Source organism: Typopeltis vanoorti, chromosome 25, assembly GCF_054136105.1.
Source record: "Typopeltis vanoorti isolate ZY-2024b chromosome 25, IOZ_Tvanoo_1.0, whole genome shotgun sequence".
NCBI classification, from domain to species: Eukaryota; Metazoa; Arthropoda; class Arachnida; order Uropygi; family Thelyphonidae; genus Typopeltis; species Typopeltis vanoorti.
Genome location: NC_143573.1, coordinates 28,175,760 through 28,192,779, shown reverse-complemented (window position 1 = coordinate 28,192,779; position 17,020 = coordinate 28,175,760). Strand labels below are relative to the sequence as shown.

General features: G+C 35.0%; 1 protein-coding gene across 1 annotated transcript in view; it reads left to right on the top strand.

Annotated features, from left to right (window-relative positions):
- The window catches only part of LOC150092621 (protein lap4-like), a 737,075-nt gene that overhangs the window by 228,925 nt on the left and 491,130 nt on the right, over positions 1 to 17,020 (top strand). Inside the window, exons 11-12 of the mRNA XM_090414245.1 lie at positions 1,149 to 1,267; positions 13,286 to 13,402. Of these exons, the coding sequence (XP_090270371.1) occupies positions 1,149 to 1,267; positions 13,286 to 13,402 (236 nt within the window). The remainder of the gene's footprint in view (positions 1 to 1,148; positions 1,268 to 13,285; positions 13,403 to 17,020) is intronic.

Here is a 17,020-nt window from a genome sequence, read left to right as displayed (position 1 = left end):
ACTGGACAAAGAAAGGTGAAAGAAGATAGTGAAGGAGGCATCACACACCAATGGGCAGTGTGCCCATGGTTCATGATGATGATGAATGGACAGTTTCTGTTACAAGTTGAATTGTTTCACTTACTCATTGTCGTGTGCTAACTAACATGTAATGTACTTTGAAGATGCAGGTTGGAAATCCAGTGAAACATAAGTCAGTTAATAAACATCCTTTTTTTATAATTTAGCTGGTTTAGTGTTGTTATACTGCTAAGTTGTGAGCATTTAATCTGTTATGTTATATTCATGAATAAGGATATACTGTCAAAGATCATTATTTTATTATTTTGATGTTGAAAGTTTCCAGAAAAATCCAGAGTAATTTATTAAAAAAGGGTGGCACACCATTTGGCAACTCCTATAGGTAGAGATGACCTGCTAATGCTTCTGCCTGGTATTTCCACTAGGGCCTGGCTCCCACTGAAGAGACCTCAATAAAGGTCGAAACTAGTCTGGGTAGTGGCCCTTCCTTTAATGCATAACATTAGACATATCCGCAAGGAGATGTGTTTTGCATTATAGGAGATACTGAGTTAGGAGTGTTGGTATCTTTCTCCACCTTTGCAACGAGTTGCCCTGGTGTTGTATCACTTTACCCTAGTCCTGAAGATACTTCAGGCGCAAACTTTGTTTGCTCACACTTGGATAAAGGATTAAACTAATATTATTTTATTATTTTGAGTAAGTTTTAAGTCTTCTAAATGATGTACTAACAGGTCATTGTGCTAAAGTGAGATGAATGTATGGATTACAACCATTTTTTTAAGAACATACAGTGTCTAGATTAGCTAATTTTGTCTTAACCATTAGCCACCTTATTAAATTAAAAGAAGAAAAATCCCTATTACTTCTATATAAGAATGATTAACTCAGCTTCAACTGAAAAGTTTTTTTCTGTGTGGTAGATGACACTTCTCTCACCTAGAAAGAAATAGCTACCTTAGTAACTGCAAATGCTGCAGGTTAGAATTCATCTCTTTCTCTCTCTCTCTCTCTCTATATATATATATATATGCATGCGTGCACACACACACACACACACACACGCGCGTGCGCACGCTATAGTTGAAAATAGCAATACATTTACTGTTATTTATGTTGTTATGTAGAAAACTTATTCCAAGAAAATGCAAAACAGGATAATAATCTTAATTGGCAACAGAAAAATGAAGAACGCATAGCAACTGTTAATTTTGTCATTGATGACATAGAAGATGAAGAAAAAGAAGTAAGTTTTTATTAAAAATATGATAGTTTTTGCTGTAAGATTTCAGATTAAAAATAGTTGTTTATAATATGAATATAATATAAAGCTGAATATGAAGAAAATATTATTGAATTTCGTTATGTAAATTCATTATAATATTCAGTGATAAAGTATTTTTCCTAAAAAATGTGTACAAAAAAGGGGGGTGCGTCTTATAGGCCAGCAAATACAGTAATTCTAAGTTTTACAAATAGTGCTAGTGAAATGGAAAAGTTTATTTGCTGAGACATAAAATAAACTGCAGTAATGTTTCCCAAAGTGTTGTATATGCTTACCTCCAGCAATACACAAAAGGGCCTTTGGGGATATGAAGCACTTTTTTTTAGAACTTATATTTTTGACACCTATTTTCATTAATAAGTGCTGGTCTATTCTATGATTAATTTTTCAGTAATTAAAAAATATAAAGGAAGTTTTAAAAACAAAAGGTATGTCTTGGGATCTATTTGACTGATCTCTCTTAGGACTGCATTTGGTTGATGGAACAATTGCCTTCTAACTGTGGTTTGAACTGTTTGCATTAGAAGTTTAATTCAAATAGTTCAACTATGACAACCATTTGAGAGTTTCAAGTATGCAGTTGAAACTCTCCCTTAATTTTCACCAGTTTTATTAAAATGACTGAAAATTTAAATTTGTTAATTTTTGTTTCTGCTATATGCTGGAGTCATATAACTAAAAATCTATTTAATAATTAAAAAAATTTGATATTTATTATAATGTTGTAAAAATGCCAAAAAATATATATACTTTTTTGTAAGTGGAGGTTTCTGTGGTTTAGAAGTTCATGAGGCATATTCCAGTAATTGAACCACATTTTTTTTTATTAAGCTAAAAGCGCAATAAAGAAATAAAACCCGACAAGTTTCGTAAGTCATTTCACTTGCATCTTCAAGGGTAAAAGGTAACTGAAAGTTAAAAAAAAAAAAAAAAAAATTAATAGTTCATACTATAAAGTTGTAGCCGTTCTGACTGTTTATAAAATTAAAAAATCAGAATGCAGATTCAAAGCAGTGCTAAGTTTATTTGTTTTTTGCCAGAGTACATTGTGGTCAGTGGAAGTGGTATGTAGACCTGATATGTGTTCTCTTCTGTTTTGTACATCCTTTTAGTGTTTGTTCATGCGAATTTCCCCAGATATTCCTGTCTGTCCTACATAGCAGATGCTTCAAGAACAATAAATTTTATAAACACCTGGTTTTTTTAAAGGATGATGTGGAGGTTTCGGGGGATATAGAAATCTTGAAATTTTTTCCAGCGGCAGAAAGGCTACTTTGATGTTATGTTTGTTTAGTAATTTAGCCATCTTGTCTGTAACATTCTTGATATATGGAAGCGTGATGGCATATTTGAAATCTTGTTTCTGTAGGATGCTTGTAGGAGGTATGTGGAGGATTTTTTTGATAGTGTTGGGTTCATAACCATTTTTTTGAGGATCTGTGTTAATATTCCAATTTTTCATTTCTCTGTTTTTCTGTGCTGGAAATATTATAAGCCCTGTCCCTCAGGGTTTTTATTAGACCTATTTTTTGCGAAGGGTGGTGGTGGTGTGAGGCCGCATTAAGAAATCTTCTTGTGTTGGTGGGTTTTCTATATATTGAGAAAGAAAGTTTATTATCTTTTTCATTGACTTCTAATAGGATGTCAAGAAAAGGAAGTTTTCCAAATTCTTCTTGTTCTAAAGTAAATTTTATATTCTTATGTAAATTATTCAGGTAATTTTTGGAAGCAATGAGTTCATCTGTTGTTCCTGGCCAAATGATGAAAATATCCTCTACATAGCATAGCCAAATTTTTGGTTTTTTATGATAATTGATTAAAGCATTATTTTCAAAATTTTCCATAAATAGGTTAGCTAAAGCTGGAGAGAGAGGGAAGAGCCCATAGCCAATCCTTCTTTTTTTGTTCTCAAAATTTGTCTTGATACACGAAAAAAAGTATTATTTATACAATGTTTATAAAGATCTACGATGTCCTTTTCTTGACATCCTATTAGAAGTCAATGAAAAAGATAGTAAACTTTCTTTCTCAATATATAGAAAACCCACCAACACAGGAAGATTTATTAATGCAGCCTCACACCACCACCACCACCCTTTGCAAAAAATAGGTCTAATAAAAACCCTGAGGGACAGAGCTTATAATATTTCCAGCACAGAGAAATGAAGAATTGGAATATTTAACACAGATCCTCAAAAAAAATGGTTATGAACCCAAGACTATCAAAAGAATCCTCCACACACCTCCTACAAGCATCACACAGAAACAAGATTTCAAAAACTCCATCATGCTTCTATATATCAAGAATGTTACAGACAAGATGGCTAAATTACTAAGCAAACATAACATCAAAGCAGCCTTTCTGCTGCTGGAAAAAATTTCAAGATTTCTATATCCCCCAAAACCTCCACATCATCCTTTAAAAAAAACCAGGTGTTTATAAAATTTATTGTTCTTGCGTCATCTGCAATGTAGGACAGACAGGAAGAGCTGGGGAAATTTGCATGAATGAACACCAAAAGGATGTACAAAACAGAAGAGAACACAAATTAGGTCTAGCTTTCCATATCACTTCCACCGGCCACAATGTACTCTGGCAGAAAACAAACATGTCTTATATAGAAAAAAACTTGTTATAGAAAAAAACTGTTACATAAACAAATTTTAAAAAGCTGCAAACATGCTTAGAATTCCAACACAATGCAATAAAAACCAAGGCTTAATTCTACACCAAGTTTGGTCAGCTTTGATAAAAAAAAAATATCTCAGTCAGACCTCGGATATTATGATCGTGAACAACAGAACATGGCATCATCCAGCATTGTTTAAACTTAGCACTGCTCTGAATCTGTATTCTGATTTTTTAATTTTATAAACAGCCAGATGGCTACAACTGTATAGTATGAACTGTTATCCCTTTTTTTGTTGTTTTAACTTTCAGTTACCTTTCACCCCTGAAGATGTAAGTCAAACGACTTATGAAACTCGTCGGGTTTTATTTCTTTGTTGTGCTTTTAGCTTAATAAAAAAAAAATGTGGTCCAATTACCTGAACATGCCTTATATATATCTTTATTATAATTTGTAATTATTACAAACATAATAAAGTTCTGTTACAAATAAGTTCTGTAATAATTATTACAGAACTTACTTTTGCTAAATTATATTACATTGTATTGTTCAAAGGTATATAAAAATGTATACCTTGTTTTGTTCTGTTTTGAGAAAAGTTTGTTTTAGGTTGCTAACTTATAAAAATCTGTTTATTTTTGTAATTTATATAATTATTATTATTACGTAACACCTCCAGGGAGTCCAAAGACTCATCGAGGGAGGGCACCTACTCTACGACTGTCTTTATCACTCAATCCAACTACAACTAACTGCAACTACACCGACCGCATCTACCACCCACTACTACCACCAATATTTCCACAGACAATCGCAAACATCCATGTCCATGGTGGGATTTGAACCAGCAGCTTTTTGGCTGGAGAGCGGACACGCTAACCACTCGGCTGAACAGGCTGGCATGGTTAGCGTGTAGCATGTCAGTGTGGTTAGCGTGTTAATTTAATTATAATTAAATTATATTTTAAAAGATAAATGTTTTAAAATGTTATTGCATTTTAATATTACTTAATATGATAAACTGATCCAAAAATGGTTTTAAGAGCACATTTTATGCAAGGGGGGGAGCTTGATTTAAACCTCATGTAGAAACGACCATAATAATATAACTGAAATATATTTTATTGTTTCAAACACTATATGAAACTTCTCTAATTAAATAATTTTGGAAAATATGAAGTTCCATAAACTTTATGGAACTGCTTCGTATGAAACTCATATTGAGAGTTTCATATAGAAATACTTATTTTTATGAGAGTATTTTTATGGGTAGAGGGTGGGGGGGTAGACAAGACAGATCTACTGATGGAAATACACTAAATACATTTTAAATTTTGGTGATAAAGTTGTAAAGGATTGTAAAGACATTCTTCATATTATAATGATCACATGACTAATGTAAAAAAAACTATTAAACATAAAATACATAACTGGTTTTGTGTGCTGACAGAATTACTTCATCAGGAGCATGCTTGTGTTACAAATGTTATATAGCTAAAGATGTTAAACGTATTACATTAAGCAGTGACAGAATGCAGTGGATGAAAATTAAAATAAACAATGAACATGTGAAAGCAAGTGTGCTAGCTGGTATTGTCATATTTTAGAATGCAATGCATGTCATAGCCGGGGTCTGTAAATGTGAAATTTTTGATGGATGTAAACCATAACTTAATTCAGGATGTTGCCTTGGTTCTTAATGCATAGAATATGTACAGCATTTCTGTTTTTTGCCAAAGTACCATGGTCGTCATTGGTCATGTGAAAGTCTAAACTTGATTTTTATTTTCTTTCTTTTTATTTCAAAAAAGATATCATGGACAGAAAAAATTACCAATGAAGATGTCTTAAAATCCATTGGCAAAGCTAAACATCTTGTACAAATAATCAAGAAACGAAAAACATCATATCTTGGACACATCATGAGAAACAGCAAATACCAACTTCTACAAACTATTTTGGTAGGAAGAATTGATGGCAAAGGAACTAGAGGAAGAAAAAGAATATCATGGTTTGACAACATCAAGACGTGGACAGGAAAGAGCAGTGCACAACTGCTCAGATTAGCACAAGAGCGCGGTTTGTTCGCCAAGATGGTCGCTGACCTTTGATAGAAGATAGCACAATAAGAAGAATTTCAAAAAAGTGTGGATTTCTCCAGAATATCCTGGCTTCTTGAGTAGGTAAGGATGATGAGGTTTTGGAAACTGTAAAAATCTGGAGGTGCTAATATATATGCAGTAAAGATAATTTATGACTTTGAAGAAACTGAGCTTTGTCCATAACTGTCAATATAAGACTACATCTTGGGGAGAAGTTGCAAAATCTTGCTGATTTGTCATGTGCCCCATGTTCATTAAGGGAAAGTATTGCTAGAGATGTAGGCTCTGTCCTTTTAGCATTTTGATTATTTCTACTTTCTTTAAATGATGAATGACCCTGTTTTTCCTACGTGCAGTGCCACCAGAAGAGATAGTGTGGCCTTTATGGTGAAAAAGAAGCGTGGAACAATCTACCAGTGATGGTGGTGGATTTTTTGTATGCTGAATAAGAATTTTATCTTCAGAGACATTCTTGGAGAATGTCAAGGAATGGTCACATCCTACCATTTTAAAGTTCAAGAGTAAACATGCTCTTCCATTTCTTTGTTTGAACCTAGACAGACAAAATGTAGTCAACATATCATAGCCAAATTTTAAGCATCTGATGGCATCTTTCTATGACTTTTTTTCAAAGGATTCCATAAATAAGTTAGCCAGAACTGGAGATTGCTGGGGGGGGGGTGAGATCAATAGCAGCACCTTGTGTTTGTTTCCATTACCTTTCCTTAAATTGAATGAAAGTATTTTCTGTACAGTGTGTGAACAGGATGACAGTATCGAGTGGGAAAAGATCTCAAAGTAGTTGTAAAGTTTCTTTTCGGGGTACATTTGCAGAAACAGATTAATATCTGAGCTGCTTGCTAGAAAGTCTGGTGAGTCTTTTACTGCTTCTTTCATTTTTCTCTCAGTGAAGTGTGAGTTTTTTTTTTTTTTTTTTTTTGATGAATGACCCCGTTTTTCCTATGTGCAGTGCCACCAGAAGAGATAGATGTGGTCAGATTGGAGGAAGGCAATCTCTGCCATCTACAGTGGGTCTCAAAGGTACTTCCAATTTATGAATTTTTGGGCTTTGCAGATTCTTGAAGCCAGTGGGTGGTTCCATGAATCTGTGAAGGTCTACATTCATCACTCACTTTCTCCTGTCAGTTGCTGAGCTTTATATATATATCAAATCTTATGTCTTGTTTGTGTGTGTCAAGTCAGGTCTGAATGTAGTGTGTTGTTACCTACTAGGTTATTCATTTTGGTGAGGTTTCTTCAAAATCCATGACAGCTATGGCCTTTATCCATTTTAATAACCATGGCATTATTGTTGCAACATAATTTTTTATGTTGTCAGTTCCATTTTAGGATTGTTTCTTCTGGCCATTTTGCTTGAAGTAACATGCTGTTTGCAGATTAGATGTGATAAATCTGTTGATATTCTTCCCAGTCCTTTTTTTTTCCTTTCTTCTTTTTTTCTACATTGGCTATGATGTCCACTTTGTGGATGTTGTAAAGGACAAAAGCCAAATTAAATCCCTTTTGAAAATAAATTTTTTTTCTGATTAATTCTTATTGCATTTAGTAAGAGTGTATAGCATTTATGGAGGCTTGTTAAATTTCCCAATAAAATTTTTTGCCCCCCCCCAGTAGCAAATGGTCTTCATTGAAAAGAAAGAATTTATTAGCTGTGTGAAACGCTAAACTAGATTTCTTTTTAACATCTTTAAAATGCTCTAATATGCAGATTTCTCCAGAACATCCCTTTTTGACCCAACATAGCAAATGCTACTGAAACAGTGAGAAGGGGATGGTGTACTCACCCTCTTTTACACCTGCTGTGTAACGTGTAGAATTTCTGAGTTTCTTTGAAGTTGTAACATAAAATTTGCTTCCACTCTACTGTACAAGATCTTCAGATTTTTATATCTCAAAAAATCTCATCTTGAATATGAAACAGCTGTGCATTTCATTTCTTTGACATTCTGCTAAAATCCTTTGAAGGCAAAGATTCACTTATCTAGTGTATACCAAAAATTCACTACCACTGGTAGATTCCTCTGTGCTTCTTGCCACCACTATACCACTACTGGCAGAGGATAGGAATGATTAAAACACTAATAGACAGAGAGCTTACAACATCTCTGACTACATAGAAATAAATAATTTCACCATCTCACCACACTCTTTCCTTGAATGGATATGGTCACCTTTCTTTAAATAGGACAAAATTTCTCAGTTTCATTGATGCCATAACCTAAGTGATTTTCACTCCACTGTAAATGACCTCCCAATTCTTACTGCCTCCAAATTGTGGTTATCTCCAGTCTCCCCCCACCTTCCTATCATGTGTGCGCATGCACGCGCGCGCACACACACACACAGAAAAAGTCTACACAATTCGCTGTTCATGTGACATTTGCTCTCGTTGGTCAGATGGGACATTCTGAAGATATCCACATGTCAGAGCATTTGAAAGATGCAAAAAGAAAAAACAAATCCAATTTAGCTTTTCATACAGCCAGTTATGGTCATCTGGTACTTTGGGTGGGGGGGGGGAACAAAAATGCTATATGTTGAACATTATTGTTCATAATATTAGTAAGAGTTTTCCATGTAGCAGTGAGTTTAAAGTTTTCTGGTATGAGGTGGAGTCTAACCAGATCAAATATATGGTGGGGTGTTGTTACAGACCTAGTGGACCTGTTGTTGAAAGTGAAATGCATTGCACAAATCAACCTGATTGGTGCTATATGAGTAATCATTGAGTGACTTTAATTATATAAACATTGATTGGGCAGTGGTGAAAACTCATGAGAGGGATGAAACTGAATTTATCAGTGTGTAAATGCTTAAGTGGAGAGAGAAACTCATGTTAGAGGCTTAATGGAATAAATTAGCTCTGAAAAAGGATTAACAATAATATTTAATTCTTCCAATATTTCATCTTGGTCACTGAGACATTGTCAGGAAGTACAATATGAGACACAGACACAAAGCTAAGTGAAATATGTTGACAAAGAACTAGAATCCTAACTAGGTGGGGTGCCATCTGTGGTCTCCTGTTGGCAGCCTAAGATGTAAACTGGGATCTTGAAGTATTCACATTTCTGATATTTTGGGAAGTTTAACACAATCACATTTATTCAAATTAGGCTGATTTCTGAGAGCATCTGCAAATTCTAAAAACAGTTTCTCTTCTAAAGTTACTGTGATGGAGCATGCTAGTCTTTTTCCAAGTGATTCTATAAGCTGATCCAAAACATGGTTTGCAAGGTACTTAAATTCTTTAACATCTCAAATATATCAAAGAATTACTATAAATATTAAAGAATTACCTAAATTCTGACATCACTCTCTATCATGTCAGTAACTGCAAAGTCATCATCTGAATGATTACACCCTTGCAAAGTGATCACTTAGTAACTGAACTATTTTTTTACCTCTGTCACTTTCCTACCACTCAGTACTAAGTAAAGTTATCTTTTTATAATCATTCTTTCTTTTATAGTGAAAAAAACTCATGATAAAAGTTTAATGGAGTAAAGTAGCACTAGGAAATAGTATTTAATGCTTCCAGCTTTTCATGTCGGTTACAGAAACATTGTCAGAAAGTAGAAAATGTCAGGCAGACTTGTAACACATGAGCGTGCACATGCGCGCGCACGCACACACACACACACACATATGCAGGCAGCACAAAACTAACTGAAACAGACAAAAGACTAGTCCTAGCTAAGTAGGGTACCCTTTATGGACACCTGTCGGCAGCCTAGAATGTAAACTGGGATCTCAAAGAAGTATCTCCACTGCTTGTGTATGATGTGGTGTGGCATTGTCATACATAAAAGTGAATTCTTTGCCTACAGTGCCACATTGAAGAACTTTATTGCAACATCTTTCACCAGTCATAGTTCCTTTTTCCAGCACTTTAGCTTGATGCATCGATTAAGCATAATGCCTTCTACACATCATGATCCCAGCACCACCATATCTATCCCTTTCAAGAACATTCTGGTGCCGGTTAGCAGTACCACTTTCACGCCAGATCAAGTATCATCTAGAATTGGATGAACGGCTAAAACGACTTGTCTGTAAAGAGTACATTTGCCCATTGTTGTCATGTCCAATTTTTATGGATACAGCACCACTGAAAACATGCTCTATGATGAGCTGTGGATAAAGCAATGCAGACTACAAGCCTTCGCGCATATATGCCTACTTGTTGCAGACACCTTGCCTCAGTTTGTCAAGATATTTGTGTACCTGTGCTTAAATGGAGCTGACCTGCTGTGGTGCTTCGATTATGTTTTGCTGTTATAACCAAAAATCTGTCTTCATGTTCTGTGGTAGAACAAGGGCAACCGCTAAGCAAACGTCTAGAATACATTCCATTGGTTTAAAACACTGCCCAGATCCTAGATACAACACTATGTGAGATTCTAAACTCTCTGGCAATATCAGAAATTCTTTAGTCTTCTTCAGGCTTTCCAATAATTCTTTCCCCATGTGCAATCATCTAGATCAGTGCTTCCCAAACTGTGGGCTGGGCCCCCTTGGAGTCCATAGGTTTTGTTGAGGGGGGGGGGCATGAAATAATGAAAACAAATTGAAAATGTTTTTAAGACTAAGTAGATTTTTTTTATCTTAAAAGAAACGTATTTAATTTTTATTATTTCTTTTTTGTTATTTTTTATTTTTAATGGAAAAAATCACATTGGTGTTGGTTCACAAATTTTGTTTCCTACGTATTTCAGCGCTTAATGAATATTAGTAAATATATGCTTATTTATATAAGTTTATTTCAAAGCAGAAATCTAAGAATTGTAATTTCAAATAGTTCACCTGATATTGGTGTAGTAGCAGTATTGAAACACATCCATCACATCGTATTTCGGTGCTTAATGAATATTAGTAAATATATGCTTATTTATATAAGTTTATTTCAAAGCAGAAATCTAAAAAAAAAAATCAGCTAACGCCTTTTTATTCCCGTATACGGGAGTAGGCCAGGCCATTTAGCCCTATCTAACTTTTGGAGACTGAGTGGGCAGTTCAATCTCCACTGGTATCAATCAGAGATAGGTGGCCCAAGGCTATCACTAATTAAGCGGTACACAGTGAAGAGAGACGGCTCAAATGTGCCACCATCGCGTGGTCCCTAACCCTAACACAATATATTTAATGTCTGAAATAATGTGGGTTCTACGGTCGATTTTCTTGAGTTTACAGGACGAAAAACCCGAGTTTCCAGGAGGAAAAACCCGCTTGCCCATGCCAGAGATCGACTAACTCAAGAACCGGTCGAAAAAAGGCTTAGAAAAATTTCCTCTAGTCGCCAACTAGACTTGAAACCAAGTCTTCCTTTGTGCGGCCAAGCGCCGTGGTGTGCAAACACCACATCCACTGAGCTACACAGGCAAGCAGAAATCTAAGAATTGTAATTTCAAATAGTTCACCTGATATTGGTGTAGTAGCAGTATTGAAACACATCCATCACGTTAAATTGCTATTAAACTTTTTTTATATTTTTAATTCTTTCTTTATTACTAATTGTTTCATGTGCTTGTACTGCAAATGTACAATAACAAAATATCTATATATATCTTGAGATAATGTGCCATGTCAAATGTGTATGTAAGATGCTAAAAATGTAATATATATTTTTAGCATCTTAAGCATAATTTTTAGCATAATGTAATAAAAATTTGCATTTGATTTTTGCAATATTCGCTGTGTATGTTTTGTATTGAATATAAATACAATAAGTATTATACTAATATATGTCTATATTACGATTTTTTTTCGAGGGGGGGCCATGAAATATTTTAATTTTTCCAAAGGGGGCCTTCACATCCAGAAGTTTCAGAAGTACTGATCTAGATGATATCTTTGAGTCATTACACAACATTCAAATTTGCAACTTTATTTCTTGATGAAAAGAGCTTTCTTCATACACAATTTGCTTATCACTACCGTTTTCTTTTTATTCTGTTGAGTGCTACCACGTCACCTCTTTGCACGGGATTCGAAAATTTGAATGTGTTCCTGCTTTCTACTTGAAATTGTTAGTTACGCAAATTGCCACAAGCTGGATTCGTCTGAATTTGTGATTGTAATCTTCAGAAATAGTGTTTGTCTTTAGGTTTGGACACTTGTGTAGGTAAGAAGCAAACCACTACTATGAATAGTGGATATTACCAATGTCAGAAAAATAATTTAATGTTATCTCTTAATGTTTTCTACATGTTCAGAAAATGTGTAGAAATGTTTTTTTTTTTACACATTTTCTGAACCACTGATGGTTTTAGTAACTCTTGAACAGTTTATTCTCAGAAAGCAATCCAATTTGTAGCAAAACCAAGCAGGAATCAACACAAATTATTATGAATCGCGAATTAGCAGCATCAATCTTAAATAGCTGCTGTTGTTGTTTTTTTATACCTCAGACATTTTTAAATTGTTACATCTCCAGTAATTGTGTATGATATAATTATTTGCTTTTCTTCCTTTACTCAATTTTATAGGTGAGTTACCAGAATTATTGTTTTAATTTAATTTTGATTTTAGTGCAGTTTTTTTTAACAAAACTGTTCTGCTTTGCTGGACTCATTTTTTTTTTGGATGGTTAGAGTCCTCTTTCTACTCAACTAGTTTTGACCCCGATGGTTTCTTGAATTTTGTGATGCATACTGTTGACTCTGTGTTAGAAAAACTTGTTAGACAGCCAAAAATGTAAGAGGCGGAAATATTTTGTGAAAATAAAATTACTTGGAATTTTTGAATAGACTGGAATGCACAAAGCTGTGTCCTTATTGAAATTTAATACAGAGAAAATGTAATGATGATAGGCAACATAAAAGGAAATGACGTACACTTTAAAAGCTAAAGAGGAGAGGAGAAAAACAATTCTTAATGATTAAAGAAATACAACAAATGTAATTTGTTTGTTTTGCTTAACATTTGTCATAATGCTATGAGAATTTTTTTTAGGTTTCATTACAGTCCCTCATTATTCTCTCTCTTTTTTTCCTTTCCAATTTTGCATGTTTTCAATTTTACATTTATTGTGCAACACACTTTTAAATTGCATCCATATAACTATTTTTGTACTGTTTTTATTATGTGATTATTTTCATGTTGATTCATTGTAAAAGAAGAAAGACTATGTTATATAATAAATTTGCTTTATTATTGGCCCATTAATCACTTTAATTAAGGATATTTATTTATTTATTATTTATTATTATTTTGTTGTTTGCTAGACTCAGTTTGTTCGGCATGACACACCCCATCCTAAAGAACTGAAAGCTAGACACAGCAAAATTTTTGCTCATAAAGGAAAGAATATTGATGGTCATGTTGTTTCACATGGTGAGGAGGTAAGCTAAACTTTTGATTGGATTTTTTTTCTGTTTTTGTGTCTGCATGCACGTGAACATGCTTGATCCTCTTCAGCTACAGACCTTCAGTTTCTCTCCTCCCTTTTTTAAATTCATTTTCCTCAACTTTTCAATAGCATACAGTTTCCTCCATTTCATCAAGAAATCTGCTTTTTCCAAGTGATCCCCCCCCCCCACACACACACAAGTTCAATGATAGGAAAATACACTACAGAACTTCATTAGTTTGCATTCATTGCTATCATTCAAACATACTTTTCAGTCAAATGTGAAATATTCATGTTGGATGTATTTATGATTTTTCAGCATAACTGTTTATAAATTTCTTTTACATAAAACTCATCATTCACGCCATTTCTAAACATGACATGTTTCTTCTTGAAAAACACTGAATGGAAATGATTAGTATGATAGCTGAGTTAAGGGGATAAAAATCCCTTCTTGTTTTTCAGCCAGTAAGCGAAACTAAGATCGAACACTACGATCTGTAACGTTTCATGCCGACGAACTGTCAGCGTATCCAAGCTTGGTACTTGGATACGCTGAGACCACTTGGTAGATATGTGACCACTACCAAGTGGTCACTTACGCTTGGATACGCTGACAGTTCGTCGGCATGAAACATTACAGATCGTAGTGTTCGATCTTAGTTTCGCTTACTGGCTGAAAAACAAGAAGGGATTTTTATCCCCTTAACTCATATCAACCTCGCCAGAAAAAAATAGCCTTTTGGCTTTTCATCTTAGTATGATAGCTGTTAGCCTTGTGATGTCTTTCTAAGTTAATTGTTTTCTGTAAAGATGGTTTTGTAAGTGTTCATTTTTATATGATGCTGATATCCAATTTACATCATAATTTATTATTATAGTGACAAAGATCATACAGCTGTGTATTTTTTGATTAAATCTGTGTTCAGCATCTTTTAGCTGATTACATAGCAGGAGGGAGACCCATAATTGTTTTCACATACCTTTTCATTCAGAAGCAAAATATTCATGTTGGACGCATTTATGATTTTTCAGCATAATTATTTATACATTTTTTACATAAGACTCATCATTCATGCCATTTCTAAACATGACATGTACCTTCTTGACTATTAGTAGAGAGAAGTACCTTATAAATTCAGTGTATCAGAATGCTTATGTTCACATTGTCTCTTACATGCACATTAGCTGTTATTGGTCCAGCATCTGCAGTGCTGAGTGTTACATATATTGAATTGTTTATTATTGCTATTAATTATCACCAGACCTCTGTGGTGTTAAATGACTCATCGTGGGAGGGCTACTATCTCTCTCTCTCTCACACACACACATACACACACACACACACACAGCTTATCATACCATGGCTTAAATGCAGACACTATCTCCAAACTCACCACACTTTCAGGCAGTGCATTCCTAACACTCCATGCAAAAAACATGTTTCTCATTCCTTGCTCACATCCTCCTTTATAAACAGCTTCCAGAAATGGCCCTGTGATCCTCCAGTCTCCATCCATTCTGTGAAAAGTCTCATTCACATCAATCTGATAATAACTCTATCACCCCCCCCCCCCCCATCCTTCTATCCATCAGACTCTTACAGTTGCATTCTCACAATCTGTCTTTATATTCGATATTCCAGAGACCAGAAACCACCTTAGTCAACATCTCTGAAACTTTTTCAACTTCTCTTCATCCTTTTGAAAACTAGGTGACCAAATCTCTCTGCACAGTAATCCCATAATCCATATGTGATCTGATCAAAGCCTTCTACAATGGATTCATAGCATCCTTACTCCTATATGGCACTGTTATCTGCATTATCGCCATAGTGCACTATACTGTCATCATAGTTTAGTAAAGTGTCGCTGAAATTTCATATCCCTATCTATCACCCTCCACAGATACCTCATCTCCTGCACCACCTCCTCCAAGATATTTCTGTCAACCTTATACTCTGAATCCCATGTGTGCTTGCCAAATTTTAAAACCTTGCACTTTACTACATTCAGATGGCAGCACCACTCATTTTTCCAATCATCTAGCCACTTGCATGACTACAGCATCTGTTCCACTCCTTGTAGTTCTTCCCAACTTTTCATCATCCATAAACAAGTGTATATCACCATTCAAGCTCTTTCCATCATTATTTACTTAAAAATTAAATAGCAGTGGCTCTAAAACTGACCCTTGGGGTACACCACTGATGACTTTCTTCTCCTGGGCTATTCCCCCCCCCCCCCCCCAACTTGCTGATTCCTATCAGACAATCTCCAATCCACTGTACTAATCTATTATCTAACCCCATCTGTTCCAGTTCAATTACCAGCTTGTCATGTGGCAGTCTATCAAAGGCTTTAGCAAAATCTAAATATACCATTGTGAATGCACCTCCCTTGTCCAGTGTATTTGTCACCTTGTTATAATAAGTCGATTGCTAAAATACGATTTTCCTTTAGCAAATCCATGCTATCCATCAAAGAGAATGTTACTGTTGTCAAACCAATTCTGAATCCTGGTCCTCATTAGCCTCTCAGGCACCTTAACCATAACTCCAGACAGATTGACTTGTAATTCAAAGCCATAGTCTTATCACTCTCTTTATGGTCAGAACTATTTTCCCCCTCTTTCCACTTCTTTGGAACTATCCAATCTAAGACTCATGTTAAAGAGGGTACACCAATGCTGTTAACTCCCAGAAACATTTCCTCAACATACATAGTGGTATACCATCAAGTCCTACAGCCTTATTGGCATCAAGTTTACTCAGTTCCTCATATACCCGCTACTCACTAACTCACCATGAGTGGCTCCTCCTCTCTCCCCACTATTCTCAAGTTCTGCATGATGTTACTTTCACAAGGATGAAACAGCTTTATGAATTGCTCATTTAATGTCTCTATTATAACTTCCTCAGTGGTTATCATTCTGTCATTTTCTCCAACCATTAATATTCTTCCATAATCATAATCACAGTTATTTATACTACTTTATAATGGAGATCTGTATATTCATTGGAACTAGTTCATTTTTATTGCTTAGAGTGGACTACCTCAACTGCCTTCTTGCACTTTAGATGAAATGAGGACCTCCATAGTTTGTTCAGTTTGTATTAACAGTGCCCTTCAATTGGGAAGACCTAAATTTGGATCGCATCCTAGATGGGATCTGCTTTGTTCCATCTGATGATGATGGTTTAGATTTACCCAAAACAGCTAAGACTATGAGACCACTGGCAATCTGGAATACTTTTTCAGAATACTCTTGAGTTCCTTTATCGCATTATGCTGAATATCAGCGATGTCAGAAAATCTTCATCCTTTTAGTGCAGTCTTTAATTTTTGAAAAAGCCGGAAATCACAGGGACCCAAGTTGGGTGAATAAGCAGGATGACCTAATTCGGTAATTGATTTTTTGGCCAGGAACTTTCTCACGATTAGCATGCTGTGGCTTGGCGCATTATCGTGATGGATGATCTACTTGTCAGGCCACAATTCAGGTCGTTTTCTCCAAACAGAATCTCATAATCTTTTCAGCACCTCTAAATAGCATTGTTGATTGACCGTTTGTCCCTGTTCAATGATTCATAGTGGACTATTCCCTTGTG